Genomic DNA, 21,738 nt, shown 5'->3' with positions numbered 1-21,738 from the left:
CGACTACTACGACTAACTACGACGACTACTACTACTACTACGACTACTTCTACTACTACTACTACGATTTCGGGCTACCACCACCTACGACGACTACTAAGCTATTACGACGACTACTACTACGACTACTACGACTACTACTACTACTACTACTACTTCTACTACTAGACTACTACTACTACTACTACTACTACCTACTACTACAACTACAACTACTACTACTACTACTACTACTACTACTACTACGTCTACTACTACTCTACTACTACTACTACTACTACAACTACTACTACTACTACTACTTCTACTACTACTACTACTACTTCTACTACTACTACTACTACTACTACTACTACTACTACTACTACTACTACTACTACTACTACTACTTCTACTACTATTTCTTCTGCTACCACCACCACCACCACCACCACCACCACCACCAACATTCACAGTGACAAAAAACGTATTCACACAATGGCTGCTACTACAACTTATAGCCCATATAGGGGGGCATGCATGTTTTACAAACAGCCCTTGTTTATTCTTTACTTTTGGCATTATGCTCATGGGTAAACATTAATACGAATTCTACAAATAAATACTTTTAATGCAATTGTCAAAAGTGTACAGTTACAAATTAGTTAAAATGATAATACATACATAGATCTATTAGGTATCTTTTAAGAGTTGTATATAGGTTACAATAATTTGTTTTGATTGTCATAATTTACCATGACTCAACATAACATGATAAATATTTCTAAAGAGTATTGATACTTGAAGTAATATTTTGATGAGAACATTAGTAAAAATTTGTTAATTAAAACATGTATTTATTTTATTTGGAGTGACACTCAGTTGTTATATATTATTGTGATCGCGTGTGGAAGGACTTAAAAAGAAAGTTCCAAACCATGAAATACATGTTTAATGATTCGTACTAACTCTTCATGTTTGTGTTCAGTGTAGGTCATCACATTCACATGTTCATTCAATCATTATGTATTAAGTAATTAAAGGTGGACATAATATTGAAGTAAATGAAAAGTTAACATGATAAAATGTTTATGAAAATGGTGATAATTATAATTTTCAAGCTACAATATGTGGTGTGTAGGTGTGTTTTGGTTGGGTATTTAAAAGAGGGTTTCTTTGGGAAAATATGGTTTTCTGCATATGTGTAAAGTGCTGTCCCAAATTTACTTTGCAGTCTGCTTTTTTTTAGCTCACCTGTCACGAAGTGACATGGTGAGCTTATGTGACCGTGTGATGTTTGGCGTCCGTTGTGTGTGCGTGTGTCCGTCAACAATTTGTTTGTGTAGACAACAGAGGTCACAGTTTTCATCCAATCTTTATGAAATTTGGTCAGAATGTTTATCTTGATGAAATCTGGGTTGGGATTGTATTTGGGTCATCTGGGGTCAAAAAATAGGTCACTAAGTCAAATAATAGAAAAACCTTGTGTAGACAAAAGAGGTCACAGTTTTCATCCAATCTTTATGATATTTGGTCAGAATATTTATCTTGATGAATTCTGGTTTGGGATTGTATTTGGGTCATCTGGGGTCAAAAACTAGGTCACTAGATCAAATAATAGAAAAACCTTGTGTAGACAATAGAGGTCACAGTTTTCATCTGATCTTAATGAAATATTGTCAGAATGTTTATCTTGATAATATCTGATTTTGGATCGTATATGGGTCATCTGGGGTCACCGGGCCAATTCTAGTTAAACCTTGTGTAGATGAAAGAGGTCACAGTTTTCATCTCGTCTTAATGAAATTTTGTCAGAATGTATTAATTAATGAAATCTGGCTTGGGATTGTATATGGGTCTGATAGAATTTAAGTTGATGTAGCAAGGTTAGTCAGGTGAGCGATTCAGGGCCATCATGGCCCTCTTGTTTACATTTTCCGCTATTATGGTATTTTTCATTTTAGGGAAGTCTCTTCTTAACAAAAATCCTGTTAAAGCGGAGTGTTGTCCCTTATTAGCCTGTGTGAACTGCACAAGGCTAATCTGGGGCTACACTACACACATGCACTAACCCACTTTTCCCATAGCCAGGCAAAAATATTTGCATCTTTTGATCACCCTCAAGGATAAACCCTCATTACATGTTTATTATAAGCCGCCATGTTTGTGTTCAGGAGGTGGCAAGGTGGAACTCTGGGATGTGGTGACCAAGGAGATGGTAGCGTCAGAACACGCACATACTGAGGCTGTCACTGGAGTGTGTGTATGTATATACAGAAGAGAGATTATTCAATCTGGACTTAAAGTCTGTAGCTAATTGCCTTGATTGGTAGTTTTTATGCCCCCGGTAGGGTGGCTTATAGCAGTTGAACTGTCTGTAAGTTTGTGCGTCCGTCCGAAAACTTTAACATTGGCTTTTGGAATATTGAAGATAGCAACTTGATATTTGGCATGCATGTGTATCTCATGGAGCTGTACATTTTGAGTGGTGAAAGGTAAAGGTCATCCTTCAAGGTCAAAGGTAAAAAATAAAAATCCAAGGAAAGTAACAAGCTTTAAAGGCAGATAATTTCTATTTTATATCATTTGGCAGGTACAGATCATTTTCACAAAGGAAGTAATATTTTTTAAAGGGATATAATAAAAAAAAAACAAGACTATTAGTTTAAACCTATTTATTTTAGCTCGATTGCATCAAAAGCCTTAGGCTTATATTAACGCTTTCGAGTCCGTTTCCTGGGCCTAGAACCAGTACTTGGTGTCTTTGGGGGAGATCTTAAGAACGCTCCCACGGTGGGGATCGAACCCGTAACCTCCCGGTCGCTAGGCGGACACCATATCCATTACACCACGGTGACAAGACTATTGTCAAGCAATACATGTCCCCTACCAGCTCCACCATTGTCAGAAATCCACCATTGTCAAATTAAAAAAAAAAAATATTTATATTTTTTGCCATAGCAACCAAAATTTTTGACGTAGGAACAAAATGAAATGATGTGCATAATGTCCATTTTTTCTCTATCCATGTTTCAAGTTTTATGAAAAAATATTTAGAACTTTTAAAGTTATCGCAGGATGCAGAAAAGTGTGACAGACAGACAGACGCACAGAGCAAAAACCATAAGTCCCCTCCAGTGAAACCGGTAGGGGACTAATAAAATTATTCAAAGCGGCGCAGAAGGGGGCATTGTGTTTCTGACAAACACATCTCTTGTTTCATGCTAAATTACAATATTGTTACATACAGACGGACATTATTTATACCGAATCAAATGAAAAAAAATGAATATCATTTATTGATAGTGAATATATTTATCATCATAAAAGACAGCATACTTGGAGCTTGTCTCACCATTTTGGGAATATCTGTCAAATTGGGAATTTTAGAATCAATTTATTTTAAATTTGAAAAATGTATTATATCTTAGTTCATAAAAATTGAAATATTCTTGATACAACTTAAATTAAAAAGGAAATTTAAGTACCAAGTATATCAGTAAAATGGATAAAACAACTTCAAAGCATGCTATTTCTACACTTAACAGCTCTATTTCTAAACATCTGAAAGTAAAATCATCAGTTTGGAATTTTAAGACTGGATGTGGTGAACAAAGTTTTTTTGACATACGAATATGAATGAATAAAAGTTATTAAATAAGCCAAAAAAGTAGTGAGACTTAATTCATTTAATTCTCATAGTAAAATATGTTTAAAATAGATATGCTTAGAATAACAAAATCCATGTAATTCTTATAGTCTCATATTTTTTATATAACAAAAGTTTATATAATTCTGATGTTTAAAATTCTTCAAATTGAAACATTTTCACTAGGTATCTGGCAAGACCATATGTTCCTCCTGTGGTATTGTTGGGGAAATCAAGGTGTTTGAAGTGCGAGACAGGAAACTCCACTGCGTGTTTGTGTCAGAGAACATGAAAGATGCGGCAGGACACGCCGTACCCATGAGACAAGTGCGATCACTTCTTGGCAGGGGAGACAACCTGTACTATGGCGATGATGGTGTGAATGTTAAGATAATGTCTTGGAGACAAGGTATGGTACACTGGTACTCAGGCCTTTTCCTGGTGTATCTTTGTCGCCTGTAAACAGACCCATTCCCAAAGGGAAATTAAAAAAAAAAAATTATAAGAAAAAAAGACGTGTCTTATGATGGTTATATCTTAATTTTATTTGAATTACATCTAACGCAACATTTAATTAAAAAAATTTGATTTTTTAATTATAATTTAAATTATTATAAAGAGTTATATTGAATAAGTTTTTCTCACGTTGTTTGCAAGAAAATATTCCCAATTGGGATATTGCATATTTTAGCTTGACTATTATATATGAAATATATATAGTGGAGCTATCCTACTCACCCCAGCGTCGGCTAGACAGTCTGCGTTACCGTTAGCGTAAGCGTCCGCGTCAGCGTGCAACTGTTAAAAGTTTTTGTACTACCCCAATTATTTTCATTGTCCCTTGACATATTGCTTTCATATTTTGCATACTTGTATACCAACATGACCCCAACCTATAAACAAGAGCAGACAACTCTATCAAGCATTTTGTCATAGTTATGGCCCCTTTTATACTTAGAATATGCATATTATTGATAAATCTATGTTAAAGTTTGCGTACTTCCCCAAATATATCAAGCATTTTGAGATAATTATGGCCACTATTACACTTAGATTATTGAACATTTTGCTTAAATTGCCATAACTTCTTTATTTATGATCACATTTTATTATTACTTTGGCAAAACAACACTTACCTGAATACCACAATGGATTTCACCCAAACAATACCCCACGCCCCTACCAGAATCCCTTCCCCCTCTCCCAACCCCATCCCCCCCCCCCCAACCTCAACCCCCCCCCCCCAATATTTTTTTTTAAACATCATCTAATAAATTACCACATCCCACATTATAACCCCCTCTCACCCCCCATACCCCTACCCTCCCCCCCCCAAAAAAAAAATATTTTTTTTTTTCCTTTTTTTATTTTTGAAGGATCGTCTAATAAATTATTGAATATGAACAATTTCCCCATGATGGCTTACGTTATACTGTCAAGCACTTGAATAGCCGAGCGCGCTGTCCTCTGACAGCTCTTGTTCCAAAAATGGTCAGGAGAGGGCATGTGGTACAGGATGATGTTTGTGTAAACTCAATGAAAGTTTTAACACATCAATGAAAATAATTGATCTTTTAAGGTTTTTCTTAATTAATGATAATAAAGTCAGTTTAAATGTTCTAAATAAATATGTAGCTTCCAGATTTGTGTAACTTTAATGTAAGTAAATAATAACTAGTAAAAAAATATAATCGCTACACTAACAATAAGTTTAAAAAAAACACCAATCAGCTTAAAGCCACAGAACACAAGTGCAGTGAAACAATACACTTTGTAGAGATCCTTTCCAATGGACATCTTATCAAGCAACATACCAAAACACTGTTGATATCAGTAAAATAATTATTATTTGGTAACTATTTTTCTATTAGTAGTATTGGCAAACATGAAAGAGTGTGAATTAATGAAGGACAAACACGATTGTCATATTGAGCGCACAGAAAATATTATGATTAAAGCACTTTCAAACATTAACAAACTTAAATATTTGTTTGCAAAATAAATAGATTTCATTGAAGTGAATATTGATTTTTATCCTGCCCCAAAGGCGGAGGGATATAGAATTGGCGTTTTCAGTATGCCCGCCATTTTGCCTGTCCGTCATTCCGTCTATCAGTCCATCCATCTGTCACACAATTTTGAAATTAGCGGTGGATATCAATTCAACGAATTTGCTTGTTTTTATAAAAACTAATGCCACTTTATAATTGATAGAATTGAGACGTACACTGGGAAAATGGGGCTTTATGAATGTGCGTGACGTGTCAAACAAGATAAGCCTGTGCAGTCTGCACAGGCAAATAAGGGATGACACTTTCTTTAATGGTATTTTTTGTTTAAAGGAAGGCTCTTCTTAGCCAAATCCAGTCTAAGGGGAAAGTGTTGTCCATGATTATCAGGTGCAGACTGCACAGGCTAACCTTGGACAACACTTCATGCACATGCATTTAGCCCTGTTTTCCAAGCATGAGGCTCAATGATATTTGTTGGACGGGGTTTTTAACTCTTAATACAATGTGGTTGCATTTTAGGTCTAGTGAAGAAGCTATCCAACCACAAGGGTGAGTGCGGTATGACTGATGCCCTATGCCAGTGTGGGGACATCATGCTAACGTCTGCCTATGACCTGGACACCGGCAGAGGATATCTTAATGGTAAGGTGGGAGTTGTTTTTAATGTGTCACCTATTTTCATGATTTTCCTACCCGTGGAGTATTTGTCCTTTTGTTAGTGATATTTAAAGTGGTTGTGCCATTCTCCTATTTTCACTGCTAAAGATCCGTAAACACTGCCCAATACTATTAATGCTATATAAAACTTTAAACAACCAAAAATGCCATACCAGTGTTGTTGTTTTTTTAAATCGGGTCCGGTATTTTGGCCTCATTCCCAATGGAAAAAAGTACATTTTTTCCCCCAAATGGGACCTTTTAAACAATTCCCATTTAAAGGTTTCCAAAAAAAAAAAAATTTTTTTTTTTACATTTCAACATTTTGCTCATCTCCCATCCATATCCAGCCTTATAAGTTCAGCCTTTGTAAAAATAATGCTGACAACACTTCTTTTCTAAATTTGGAGATTTTTTTAGCAAAACAGCAACAACACTAATTTCCCAATTTGAGTCAAAACTCCTCGAATTTTCCCAATTAAAAGGGACCTTGCCGCATTCCCGAATTGGTGAAAAAAAAACACTGCATGCATAGGTTAACTACAAAAGCAAGATCCTTTAACAAGTAACATTGGTGCAAATTTGATAAAATGCAAACATTCTGCAGCTTTTTAGCTTTAAAAAATCGTTTCAAAATGGCATCTTGTTTTGATTTACGGATGATCTTTAGTCAGGATCGGGTTCATTCAGTTTGCATTAATTTGAATAATTTATGCAAGCAAGAAATCTGCAGCTGCTGTCATAAAATTCAACTGTGTTTGCAAACTGATAGCACGCTCTCTTCTTTTTTTCTTGCTGAATTACTAAGAGCATGACGTCCTCGACCATTTTCTCATGAATAAAATTGTGATTATTAATGGAACTGTGTCATGCTTCTTACGCGTTCACTCTATAATGTTTGGATACTGTTGTGTGAAATTCAAATAGAATATATTGTCCCACAAAAGATAACGAGAGCGCCGATGGCGTTAAAAGCATAGGTGCAAGATACAGGGAAGAATGGCATCACGTGGTATAATGTAGTTCGATATCGCCATCCGCGAATTTCTCAAATCAATAATTTCAAACAATTACCGACTCTTTAAATAGATAATCTTTCCATTTACATCAGTGTTTGAAACGCTTTTGAAAAATAATTACCCAAGCCTTTCAAAATTTAAGCACGGACAGATCTGTATCGAACTATTCTTTTCACAAATGAAAATAGACGCTACCCTATTCGTCTGCGTCAAGAATTTTTCGTAAAACTTGTGGTAAGCGTTAGATGCAGACGTGCACAGCAGATTGAGTTCTGAATACAGATTTCTGAATGCAGATTTTTATAGAAACTCCTCACAGCAGTTACTTCCCTTGCTTCGCCCGGTCAGTAACTTCTAGTATAAGGGAGGCCACTGCGTAGGAGATTGAGATTTATAGTGCAGATAGAATGGTTTTACGAACGAAATTTGTTTTAGGTTATAAGAAGATTTTTTGACATAAAACGGTCTTAGAAAAATTCACTAAAAACGGTGTCAGCAATATTCTTGGAAGAAAACGTTAGAAAAACGTTTCCAAAAAAAAAATTGTAAGAATGACCATATATTAAATTAAATAGATATTTCGTCTGATTTTTGATCAGGTAAGGCTTCATAAAGGGCAACCGATCGATGTGGATTTTCTAAATGTGGTATATACCATAAGCATAGGTGCGTAAACGCACCTATGCTAAAAATGAGCATTTTGTATCTCATTAAATCAATTTTACCAGACCGAATGTAGTGTTGAAATTTTGGCTATTGCTATAGAAAACACAGATTTTTTTATTGGTTAACTTTATTTCACTAAGTATTTGTTGATTTTGAGCATTTACAAATCTTTAACATTTTTGCAATATAATCTATATATCATCTTTAGATGATAAAAAATAAACATAAAGATACATAACGGTAACAGTTTTTCTGGTTCTTTTCAGAAGACAAGTTTCCCATGCCAAATTTGGTTTATTTTTCCTGATTTAAATGATAGAAAATTCCTAAATCAGTTTTTGCAGAATCCTTTAAAAAATTTGGATAGGAAATGTAAATCTTCTAGTGCTTTGTTTAACATGCAATTACTTTTTCATGATGTTTTATTAATGACATTTATCGAAATTATTGTAGTTACACCATTTACAATTCTAACATTTATCAACTGACCTTTAAAATTTGTTTTCATGATTTTCTCTAAGTTTAAGGTTGGGAAAAGTCAGAATTTGTATTCTTCTAAATTTAACCCATCACTTTATATGATGGAACATACAGGTCACTACATTTTTGTCTTAAATAGGTGTGTAATATCATATGTTGTTGTCCTGAGCCTTTACATTTACATTTTTAGCTCGGCTGTTTTCTGAGAAAACCTGAGGTATTGTCATAGCCAGCTCGTTGTCAGCCGTCCACCGTCCGCGTCATGCTAAAACCATAAAAAGCATTTTGTTAAGGTTTTGAACATTGGCTCTAAAATCAAAGTGCTTCAACCTACAACTTTGAAACTACATATGTAGCTGCACCTTGATTAGTTTTACATGCCACACCCATTTTTGGGTCACTAGGTCAAAGGTCAAGGTCACTCTGACCTATAATTTTTAGCTCCCCTGGCCAGAGGCCAGTGGGGCTTATGTCATGGTCCTGTGTCTGTCGTGCGTGCGTGTGTCCGTCCATGTGTGCGTTAACTTTTTCTTTAAACATCTTCTTCTCCTAAAGTACTGGTCCAATTCTGATGAAATTTCTCAGGAATGTTCCTTGGGTGAACCTCTGTCAAATTTGTTTAAATTATGCCCCTGGGGTCAAATATGACCCCGCCCCGGGGGTCACAAAATTGAAAATTTGCTTATATAAGGCCTATTTTGTGCAAACTTTTAAAACCTTCTTGTCCATAACCGTAGGGCCTAGGGCTACCAAATTTTGGTATGTAGTGACATGTAATAGTTCTCTACTTAGTTTGTTCAAATTATGCTCCTGGGGTCAAATTTGACCCTGCCCCAGGGGTCACAAAAATGAACATATGCTTAATATATCTGCGGCTTGCGAAATCTCTCCGCATTTTACACTGGTAGATTCTGCCGAAGCATTTTTAAAACGAGCGATATAATTGGGTGTCGTTTCCCAAACTTTCAATTAAATTGGTTTCATAAAATGTGTTTGGTATTTCGTATGCAAATGGCGCCGTTGTGAAGCGAAAATTTAGATTATTGAAATGACAAATATCGAATTAACAAATGACCTCATATAGTTTGATAGGAATAATGAAATGTGTTTGTCAACGAAAAATACTACGATTTAGATACAAGAAACACATATTTTGTTTGGAAATGTGCACAGTGAATTTGTGTCACAGAAACCAGTTTGCAAATTGGGAATTCAGTCTACTCGCGAAGTAAAACAATTTAAAAGAGGATCTTTCGAACATGGAAATAGACAAACATGATTTGATTTATATGATAGTGGATCTGTGTATAATCAGATTCATATGCATATTCTGCTTTATCATGTTTGTAACGCTTTTCAGTTAATTGAAATAGCATTTAACTAAAGATATGAAATGCAAGATATTGAAAGGTCAACAAATTATACATATTAATTTAACTCAGTTTAATACATCGTTAACACAAGAAGAACACTCAAGTGTGTTTATTTATATTTAGTCCATTAACCTTGTTTGTATATAACATTTTATAAAAAAAATGTATTGTTTTGTTTGTTTTCACCAAATTGTTAGTATTATTATTTTATGTTAACATTCTCAAAATTCTTGTTTTATTATAGGCCCTATTTATCAAAAAAAAATTGAATGACATCATTTTATGATTTATAAACAGATTGCAAAAAATATTTGTTCAAAATAAACTTAACAACAAATTATTACATTGAAATTAAGTGATTTTAATATTCAGTAGCAAAAAAGTAAGGAGAATCCAACTTAAAAAAGATGTATCTATTAAAAGTATATTCCACCAATGCTGTGAACAATCCCCTTGTTTATAACATGACTGCCGCTAAGTGTATTACTAGCAACCTATCAGAGAATAGGTCAGATACCTTATTTCAATATATGGAAATCCTAGTATTTTTCAAAAACAAACATTACAGGTAACCAATGTCAGATGGAAAAAGTAAAGGAAAGTTAGGTCAAGCTAATTGTTTGTCATGATATCTCTTTAAACCTCACGCCATATGCAAGTAGTGTTGCCATGATTGCAGCATCTTGATGAATTATAATTCAATTTTTTTGTCTCATAAACATTTACTTTGTTTAACAAACAACCTCTACAAAGTTATCATTCCTGCTGCCTTTCGGCACCTCATGAACCTGAAAAACTCGTAACTTTATGTTTCCTCAGGCAAATATGTTCTTTGTACAATAAACAATTTCTTCACCACGTTAACAATCCTGCTACACTCACTAATGCCTCAAGAATGAAGTTAAGTTCAGGTGATCTACGTCATTAGGTATTTTGCATATGTCATGAACTATATAAGTAACAGAAACTTTGAAACCTACAAACAGTTTTTGGAATTTTTGAAAAAGATTCATGATTGAATGAAGGAACTTTCATTAATCTTGTAGAACATGTGTAGATTTGATCTTCAGCATCTAAAAATATGTGAAATAGAAAGAACGACAATATCTTTTGGAGAGATAAATGTACCTACGTTATAAGCAAAGGACCTGTGTGACAATTCCCGGACTTTTTAGTCTGTTTAATTAACACCGTAGTAACATTTTCCATATATAAAAAATGCTCACCCTTCCAACTTTAAGCGCCCAGTGGGATGAGGGATAGAAAGAAAAAGTCACATGCTTGAGTACATACAGGGCCACCATGGCCCTCTTGTTTTTTATATATTCTGACCAGCTTTCATTTATTCAAAACTGCACCTGCAGCCGAGCTTAGCACTCATTATGTGATGCTCTTGTTTACTTCTTTTGTTTTTAGCTTACTTGATGTTACACAGATATTGTTGTATATATTATGTAAAAGATTGGAGTAAAGCAGATAGTTCTTTGTAACACAATTCAAGAACAATGTATTTTTTACTTTATTTTTATGTATTTTTGTCAAGCATTTTCCACTGGTTATATTTAACTTGCAGAAATTGTATATTTGATTTATAATGTGTACATTTGACCACAGCCTATTTGATAATAAGAACTATGTATATATTTAGTGTTTGACATCTCCAAAGAAGCCGTCTATTTGGCAACTATCGATGACGGGGAGACAGGCAGAATTCTTGACCTTTGTTGCCATGCAACAGAGGAAGGAGTCATCACCATAGTGACAGCAGGGGTAGATCTTCTTGTGTGGAGAAAGGTTGCAAAAAAAAGGTTTAATTAATTTGAATAAGTTAAATTGTTTAATTATATTGGGTTAAATAAAAATTAAGATATTCAAATGATGATAACTACCGGTACATTGTTATTATTTTATTGAAACATTTAACATGATAATAAAGAATGTTTTTTTAAATAGGTGTATTGACGAGTTGTGAATTATCCAAACCAATGGTAATTTATAAAAGTGACCAATATGCATTTGAATCTGTTTGATTCAATATTTCTCTGATTTCTTCACATGAAACAACAAGATGAGCAAATCTACAAAAACTAAAACTTACACTTTAACTCACAGTGATCTTTTGTGATTGTCTTTTGTCGACTGTCAAGATTTATGAACACACCAGAAGCCACATGTATTGCCCAATGTCTTTGGAAACTACCTGGTACTTGTAAAAAGTAAACAATTATAAATTATAATTTATTTTTTGAGGGTACAAATTGTGTTTTGTCAATTATTATTTTACAACTGACTTGGCCATCTTGGTATAAATTACAATTATTTATGATATTTGCCCAGCCACAGTTATTTTACAGCTGAATTGGAGCTCGTGATATGAATTAAAATTATTATGTCCATCTTCGACGAAGATGTGGTATATTGTTTTGCACATGTCAGTCGGTCTGTCTGTCGGTCCGTCCACCAAATGGTTCCGGATGATAACTCAAGAACTTTTAGGCCTAGGATCATAACACTTCATAGGTACATCGATCATGTCCGGCAGATGACCCCTATTTGATTTTTAGGTCAAAGGTCAAGGTCACAGTGACTCGAAACAGTAAAATGGTTTCAGGATGATAACTCAAGAATGCTTATGCCTATTATCATGAAACTTCATAGGTACATTTATCATGACTGGCAGATGACCCGTATTGATTTTCCGGTCACTAGGTCAAAGGTCAAGGTCACAGTGACTCAAAATAGTAAAATTGTTTCCGGATAATAACTCAAGAATGCTCAGGCCTATGATCATGAAACTTCATAAGTACATTGATCATGACTGACAGATGACCCCTATTGATTTTCAGGTCACTAGGTCAAAGGTCAAGATCAAAGGTCAAGGTCACAGTGACTCAAAACAGTTAAATGGTTTTCCGGATGATAACTCAAGAATGCTTAGGCCTAGGATCATGAAATTTCATGGGTACATTGATTATAACTGCCTGATGACCCCAATTGATTTTCAGGTCACAAGGTCAAAAGTCCAGGTCACAGTGACTCGATACATTAAAATGGTTTCTGGATGATAACTCAAGAATGCTTTGGCCTAGGATCATGAAACTTCATAGGTACATTGATCATGACTGCCAGATGACCCCTATTGATTTTCAGGCCACTAGGTCAAAGGTCAAGGTCACAGTGACTTGAAACAGTACCATACTCTAATGTATTCACACAATGGCTGCCATTACAACTGACAACCCATTTGGGGGCATGCCGGTTTTACAAACAGCCCTTGTTTATCTTTTGTCAGTGGTGCAAATGTTGTCAAAGCCAAATTTATTTTACAGCGGGCTTGGCCCTCTCGATAAGAATTACAATAATAACTGAACTGTTTGCAGTGGTACAAATGATGTCCAAGCCAGGGTTATCCCACAACTTACCCAGTTTGCCCAGAACTCAGACCTCGAGTCCGAGACGGAATTCTCCGAGACCGAAGACGATGCCAGTAGCCATTCTGGTTCCCGGCGCACCAGTGTGCAAGGTCAAGGCCAGGGCTGGATGTCCTGGTGTTCATTGGTCTGAGCCAACCATCTTGACGGCATTGACATGGACCTAACATGCTTTTTTTAGGCTCCAGTGTACATGCAATTGCTTGTATCATACGAGGGAACTATCTTTGCCACATTCACATGGGCCTAACATGTATAAGAGACGCTATGCCAACTGCTTTTTGTGTTATCTTTGGCTTATTCAGTTTGTATTGACAATAAATTAAAGATGTTCTTTAGGATTCAATTGCATTCTGATGTTTATTTTTATAAATAAATTTAGTATTAATAGTTTGTATCATATATAAGTGATTTTCTGTAAGAAATATGGTACAACAAAATTCTGTAAAAAAAATATCTAGAAAAGTATCCATATTTGTGCAGTTATTTTGAAATTTTATGGATGTTTAAATGGGCATTAAAACTAGGCCAAGTTCTTGCATAAAAACTGTCAAGTTTTTGAGTAATTGTTAATGTGCATGTGGTAATACCCCTCAGTTAATATCACTGTCAGAGGTCAGAGCCATTAATTTGTGTTTACTGATTTTGCGAGGTGTGATACTAAATTTATCAAGTTCAAAGTGCTGAAAGTTATGGTGCTACCTTTGTTAAACAATTGAAAAAAAGTGGTATGTTGAAAAATTCTTTAAATTGCTCAATTCTTATGCAATCTATTATCAAGGACAAGTCATAACTAATTAAAAAGGGATTTCTAGTGATGGGCAGTAAAGTTATGCTTTTGTTTTGTGTAAAATGATGTTATGATCATCATTTAACTATTTTGTTGTTCTTTCAAACTGTGGTATATCTTTTTTGTTGCTATTGGTATAGGTGAACAACTTTTTCTTGAAATAATGATGTGCAATGTATGACTATCACATGCTTTTGTATTTTGTTAACCATTGACTAAATGTCATTATGGTCATTAGAGCATAATACATGTAATCATTTTATGGTAATTATATTATAGTTTATAGTATTACATGTATATGAATATTGCAAGCATTTTGGTGGTTTAACACCCCTTAATTCATATAAATAAATAAATATTTCAAATAAATTTTGAATGTGTGTCATTTTGCATTCATTTCTCAAAGGTTTGTCAAGGGACTATTCGCCATTGCTTTATTATTGTTTATAATTATTTCCTTTATTTTCATCATCATTATTAATTATTATGTTATTATTAATATAGTCAAAGTGTGAGTTAACACTTAAAAGGTCTTAAATCAGTATGTTGTATGGGTTTGAAGGAAAAGATTGTGACTGTTATGCTTGTTTAGATTTAATGTATGTTGTAAGAAAACAACAATCTCAAAACTTAATTAAATTGTGCAATAGAGTGAAGGTTTTATGTATCTAAATTGACAAAGAATGTTGCATTTGAGATTCTTAACAGATATGCATGTGTGCTTTGGCTATGAAAACAACTCACAAGACTGGAAACAGCCAGTCTTTAAAACTGCAAAAGTAAGCTCCCTTGCTTCACTTGCCATAAATGTTCTTAAGCAGGGGAGAGAACTGGTCACAGAGGTGATGTGAAAAACAAATCAGTGGTCTGGTTTATATTACGTTGTTTGCATCATTGATACATTGTCGTATTATGTGCATTCTTAACCCTTTCCCACTCATAAGCAAAGTGAAAATGGCTATGTGCAAACAGCATAAAATCAAAACGGCCTGCAAGTAACTCGCAGTCTGTTCAGGTTTTATGCTATTTGCTGCTCATCAGTCTTAGGGTTGGAAATAAAGCCTTTAAAACTTACATTTCGTAAGAAAGGTCTATTATTAAATGTTTCTTTCTAAGGGACTGCAAATGCGTTCAAATACGTATTCAAGTGGTTAAGGGTTAAATTGATTATTAACACCAACCATGTCAACAACTTGACACTTATAAATTAACAGAATGCATTAATTTTTAATGAAATGCCGATTTTCTTGAAAAATGCTTATATCTTTACATGGCCCTTAATTTTAATATGAAAAGTTTTTGCAAGCCACAGTGTTTCAGTGCTAAACCCTTTATACTCTTGTTGTATCAGAAGTCGAGAAATACTTACATTGTGTACATAAAACAACGAAGGGTTGTTCACAGGCCAATAAATAACAATTATGCAAAAATCATTTTGCCTCTAACAAATAGAAATAATTTGCCTATGGAAAGTACATACTTTTTACTGTATTGCATATCCGTTTTTCTTTTGAATATTTGTATTGTTTTTTTTTTATATATATTTACTAGTATCGTGTTAATTTATATTAAAACAAAGATAGCAATTCTATTGTATGCAAAACCTAATGTAAGAAAATTATTAGTGGATTTACCATTTACAGACCATATATTAACCCTTTCCGTGCTGGAACCGAATTTTGAAGGCCTTTGCAAACAGTTTGGATCCAGATGAGACGCCACAGAACGTGGCGTCTCATCAGGATCCAAACTGTTTGCTATTCTGATATTATTTTTTCAAAAAAATCAAAGAAAATGCTCTTTTTAGAAATTCAGTAAATAACATTTTTGCAGACGACAAATTTCCCAGCATGCAAAGGGTTAACCCTTTCCTTCTCAGAAGTGAAAATGGCTCTATGCAAACAGCATAAAACCAGAACATCCTGTGAGTAACTCGCAGTCTGTTCAGGTTTTATGCTGTTTGCTGCTCATCATTTTCTAAAGGTTGAAAATGAAGCCTTTAAAACTTGAATCTAGTAAGAAAGGTCTTAAGTTATATTTAACTTTCTAAGGGACTGCAAATGTGTAAAAATATGTATCTAAGTGGTAAAGGGTTAAAGATAATATGTAACAGTGTTTTTATTTTTCAGTTGTTATTTTATATTACTTTATTACTGCTCACTTCATGGAGAGCCTGATATGTGCGTAAATTTGATTCTTGTTAAAACTGTTTACATAACTATGCATATATTATTGCTGTCTGCATTTGATTTCAGGCATTTCATTTAATCAATTCTCATAAAGCTGCAAATAAATTGTAAGATACATTTTTATTTTTGTATTAAATACAGAGCATGTTGAATGTGAATGGAATGGTGATATATTGATTTATTTATGAAGTCAGTTAATACATAAATCGCTAAATTATGAACTTATTTTCTTGTTATTATTTATTACCTCCCTTTTGTGAAGAATACATGAGCTTTTTATGCTAGGTTATTCATATATTTAACTATTGAACATTGAAACTTGTCAAGTAATTTAATGTGAGGCGCTGATACACGAACTGGAAAAATGACAATCGTCACAATAATGATCATATCTTAAAAGAATGAAGAAATGTAAACCTGCAAAATATGTTAAAAGACAAATATTTTCCCTTATGGCCCTATTCCACTACGAAAACAAGCCCACGATTTGCTACGATTTATCACATTTATTCAATCGGGAAGACTCGTGACAGTCTACGATTCAGTAACGACACTGGTACGATTGAGTTACGACGAATCGTGGGGTCCGGTTGAAGTCTTGCGAATAGGGTCACAACTTCACTATGATGTGTAAGAATCTACTGTGACTGTACTACAAACGATGCAGATCGGTCACGACTAAACTAGGACCTAACCGAACACACCCATGATTAGGCGCCAATATCTATTGATATTGATGCACATGTATAATATCCCGAGAATCTTAGCGGGGCTCGCAACTCACTCGGGTTGAACTAGTGAGAGCCTTGATATAAATTGCTCGCAACTCACTCAGGGTGAACTCGTGAGTCTTGACAAAGTCGTAGCTGATTCGTAGACAGATCACGTGATCACCGATTTCACGAGTGAGTCACGAATTACCTACGATTCCATTACGACGCCCAAGAACGCACTACGACACTGTTACGAGTCAACTGCGATTAAATTCAGTCTTGGAGGTCCTGGCCAACTTTTAAACATGTTTAAAATCTGGCTACGATTTTTCGGGAGCTCACGAGTTGCAGGAATCACTTATGACCGGCCCACGACTAGCTATGAATGAGTTAGGACCTTCGCCGATTGAGCTACAAATGTCTCCGACTTCAAAATATTGGAAATCGGGACAAATCGTGATGAATCGGGTCGTAGTGGAATACTCCTATTAATGGGATATATTATCAATCAATATAGATTAAATAAAGTGTTTAAAATGTTGTTCATTGATGCTTTAGAAAACAAAATTTTGCTTACTAACAATGATGATGATTAAGACGACGACGGCTATGATTATGATGATGATGATAATTGAGGTGATGGTGTTTGATCATGACGTGATGATAACGTCTGCTGACCTACTTAATGTTGATACAGTTGCGTTTATTCGCACTATTTGATAAATAGCTCTAATGTAAACTTCCGGTTGAGTCTGCGCTAGCTAAATTAAATTAATTATTTTGGAATAGTTCCTCATTTAGTGCAAAAAGCAAGGATTCTTTTACGAAACTTCTGATTTAATTTATCTTTTGGTAAGTAATTGTTATTTAATTTATGCTTGCGTTGATTCCTAAACCTGCTTTTATGTTTAAAACGGCCGGTAAACATGGACATTTTGGTAATTTTATTCACAGAAGTTATGCAGGTTGTGGCTTTCTTTTGTCTTACACTAAGTTATAGACCACGCGTGCAACACATTGAATGTAAATTTTATAAAAAACCAATCTGGGATATATTGACAATACAGTATGTTGCTCAGTATTTCCTTTAATGAGACTGACACTTCATAATCAACATAATCTGACTTTCATAAGTGAAATGTTTATTTTTTGCACCTTACCTTTAAGCAACTTGTTCACAGACTTTAGCATGTTTTGTAATTAAATGCTTTTTAATTGTAAATGTAAACATCGAAACTAAAAAGTTTAATTATAAAACAGTGAAAGAAAAAAGTGATCCATGCCTGGGCTCGATTAGTTCAAAGACCTATAGAATACACAGATTGGAAACTTCGCGCCTTATCGGGTTATCTCGCGGCGGGGTCACGTGGTCAAGAAACTGATAAGAACACTTAGGATCAGCAGAAGATTCATTCCATGAATCAATCGGAGAAGTCTGAAGATAGCCGATGTATCACGATTGCGATATAATAGCGACGTGTCAAGTAGCAACGGCTACGATTATCAAGCAAAGTTATGCGAAAATGTTAAGGCGCTATAGAAAGGCGGCTGTAACTTGGTCAATAATGATCCGATTTAAAAAAAATAAAGTTTCATAGAAACATAAGTAATTATGCTTTTACAAAATCTCGATTTTATTTACCTAAAATAATAATTTATAATGCCGCGATCGTTGAAGTAATAGCGCTATATAAGAATTTCCAAATCGCGGCGAGAATGCCGTTGAATAATTTATTTAAAAGGCTTTGATAAGAGATAGTTTAGTAGATAGTATAGTTTTCTTTTTATAAATGCACAACACATAGAGGATAGTCTGGAAAGTGAGTTGAAATTTAGGTAAAATAACATAGAAATTGTGGGACCACTTAAAATCTTGGAGGACCAGTAATTTCTGAAAGCTGGTGGTCCTTTGGGTCAGTAGGTAAAACAAGCTAGTGTCAAGGCCTGAGTCCCATATACATGTATAATCAGGGGGTTTTTTTACTAAGAAAGTGACGCCGATATTCGGCGTCTTCCCCTACCAGAATTTTTCCCCTAAAAATACCATTTCCCCTCCAAAAATATAATTTTTCACCAAAATATAATATTTTACCCTCAAAGAAATTTTTTTTTTCTTTTGGGAAGTCGACGCTTATCCAATTTGTACCATGTACAACGATCTCTCTCTCTCTCTCCCGACGAACACTCAAATCTGGGAATCCCAGTGATTCTATATATAGCTCTTAAATTACTTCATGGAAACCGGGCAACTAATCGTATTAATCATGTGACTATTTTACTGGATTCCGGTCTTGCGCGAGAAGGGTGTTTCGTCAATTAATTACCGGAAACCAGTCGAATTTTCATCCGGGTTATGTGAAAGCCAAGATATAAACGTTAAAACAGAAAAAGTCTCACAATTGGCGTTCATACATGAACAAAATAAAACGTTCGGACTCGGAAAATATTAATTGCGTTGACGTATTTTTTAAGAATGAATCATCAAAAACCGTTGAAACCCAGCAGGATTCGGAGGTACATGTAATCAACATCGATTAATACTGTCGGATTATTGTGAAAGTGAAAGTAGACAATCGGCAGCTGCCGCACCTTTCCCTTCCAATACTGTAGCAGATCTAGATCGTCAACCCATTCATCATGAAATTGAAATCACAATATTGACATCGTTCCCCGGCCCAAGTTGAAAACATTTCCCATTATTAGATCTACCCCTGCAACTTTATTTAGGACTTTGACTTTAATATCATACTTGTTCATGTGTTTAAGAACAAAAAGGTCAGAGACATGACTCTTTTTCTAAAAAAAACCCTGAAGTCTGTAGGTCAGTTATAGACATTGAAATGAACAGTTTTTATTTTTTCCCCAAATATGTCTCTTTCGCGCTCGATTTTCCCCTTTTACCCAGCGTCCAGCGTCTTCCCCTTTTTCTAAAAAAAACCCCTGATAATATACATATAGATAATTAAGTTGCTAAAATCATGAAAAGTGGGTCAAATTTGAAATCGTGCATTTTCCAGCTATGTATTTTTATACTAATTTCAGAAAGATATTTTTTTTTTTGCGTGTTCTTGTGCACTGCTATTGGGGGAAACCAGAGTACATAGAGGAAATCCCACCTCTCTGTTATTGATACCACCAACCAATCTTACATACTGCCAGGATGGAGGTTTGAACTTAGGACGTTGAGAGGCGCATGTACAAACAACTGCCGTAACTGGACAGTAAATATTAACCACTTAACTTTGTTTTCAACAAGTATCTATGTAGGCTAGAGAGAGTTCATATTAAACAAGGAATATATTGTAGATACGTCTCACGTTAAGATTCTCACTACTACAAAGTTAAAGCAATCCACGCTGCCACCATCTTGTTTTAAAAACAAAGAGAATATATCTTGCCGAAGATATCCAAATACTGTGTGGTGTTTGATGCAAGCAGAAACAGAACTTTGGTCCCAAGTTTGGTAAGTTCTGACATTTTAATCTAAAGCAGGACTGCACAATTTTGTCAAATATTTATGAATTTATATAAAATGCATGAAAAACTTATTATACATATATTTCAATATAAATTAAAATAAAAGTTAAGAGGAACATGCATGGAAAATTCCGAAATAAGCCAGATATTTAATTCTGAAATAAAAAATGTCTGTACAGTCGAATTCGCCAGCATGTTTATCATGCATGTACGATGTGAATCTAAATTCAGTTTTAAGGATCATTTTAATTTTCTGCAATGGTACATGTATTTACTCATACATCACACAAACACTAACTCCGTTTCTAATAAAAAGAAACGGTTATTGTAGGAAAATATATACGAAATATCTCGTCACAATCGGCTTGGGGCGCTAATTTGTCTTTGCTGCATTTTATGAAATTCATCTTCAATGTATACTTTTTCTTGCCTGTTTTGTGTTATTGTAACATATTTTTATCAATATATTACAACTAAACACATATAAAAGTCATGCAGTCACGCTTTAAGGTTTAAAAAAAAAATCAAATAATGTAAAAGAAAAGTTTCAGTATTGGTTCCTCCCTAACTGTATTAGAATTAAATGATCTGAGTTATGCATATTATAGCTTATTAAAGCTTTTGAAAATAGAAAATGCAATAGAAATTTATATTTTACAAGCATTAGCATCTTTTGATATTAATTTATTTCTCTCAGATTTGGATAATTTGACCTTCAATTGGAGATAATGATATTAAAATCTGTTCTGGAACGGTTCACTAGTTGTCTAATTCTACCGATAACATTCTAATTCTACCGATAACATTATAAACTGTAAGATCACATACTTTCACCCAGATGTGCCTGGATACATAAATTTTTATAAAAATTAATTAGATGCAAGTAATACAGATTTGTTTGCCTCTTAGTACGTCAGACTCATAGGTTGTTTGTTTGTCAGACTCAAAGATTGTTTGATCGTCAGACTCAGAGGTTGTTTGTTTGTCAGACTCAGAGGTTGTTTGTTTGTTAGACTAAGAGATTGTTTGTTTGTCAGACTCAGAGGTTGTTTGATCATCAGTCAGAGGTTGTTTGGTTGTCAGACTCAGAGGTTGTTTGTTTGTTAGACTCAGAGGTTGTTTGTTTGTCAGACTCAGAGGTTGTTTGTTTGTTAAACTCAGAGGTTGTTTGTTTGTCAGACTCAGAGATGGTTGTTTGTCAGTCTCAGAGATTTTTGTTTGTCAGACACAAAAGTTGTTTGTTTGTTAGACTCAGAGGTTGTTTGTTTGTCAGACTCAGAGGTTGTTTGTTTTTCAGACTTAG

At 34.4% G+C, this 21,738-nt stretch overlaps 2 protein-coding genes across 3 annotated transcripts in view; both read left to right on the top strand.

Annotated features, from left to right (window-relative positions):
• Positions 1 to 16,466, top strand: part of LOC127831627 (F-box/WD repeat-containing protein 7-like) — a 60,825-nt gene extending 44,359 nt beyond the window's left edge. For both annotated transcript variants that reach the window (XM_052356606.1, XM_052356607.1), the window contains exons 8-12: positions 2,154 to 2,242; positions 3,815 to 4,037; positions 6,160 to 6,282; positions 11,484 to 11,643; positions 13,216 to 16,466. In XM_052356606.1, coding sequence (XP_052212566.1) covers positions 2,154 to 2,242; positions 3,815 to 4,037; positions 6,160 to 6,282; positions 11,484 to 11,643; positions 13,216 to 13,399 — 779 coding nt within the window. In that variant the 3' untranslated portion in view covers positions 13,400 to 16,466. The remainder of the gene's footprint in view (positions 1 to 2,153; positions 2,243 to 3,814; positions 4,038 to 6,159; positions 6,283 to 11,483; positions 11,644 to 13,215) is intronic.
• A 1,219-nt stretch (positions 16,467 to 17,685) lies between these two features.
• The window catches only part of LOC127831084 (calmodulin-binding transcription activator 1-like), a 66,921-nt gene continuing 62,868 nt past the window's right edge, over positions 17,686 to 21,738 (top strand). Inside the window, exon 1 of the mRNA XM_052356071.1 lies at positions 17,686 to 17,810. The gene's annotated coding sequence lies outside the window, so the exon portion shown is untranslated. The remainder of the gene's footprint in view (positions 17,811 to 21,738) is intronic.

The sequence above is a fragment of the Dreissena polymorpha genome, chromosome 5, assembly GCF_020536995.1.
Source record: "Dreissena polymorpha isolate Duluth1 chromosome 5, UMN_Dpol_1.0, whole genome shotgun sequence".
In the NCBI taxonomy this organism is placed as follows: Eukaryota; Metazoa; Mollusca; class Bivalvia; order Myida; family Dreissenidae; genus Dreissena; species Dreissena polymorpha.
The sequence above is the reverse complement of the archived record's forward strand: the minus strand, read 5'-3'. Positions and strand labels throughout refer to the sequence as shown.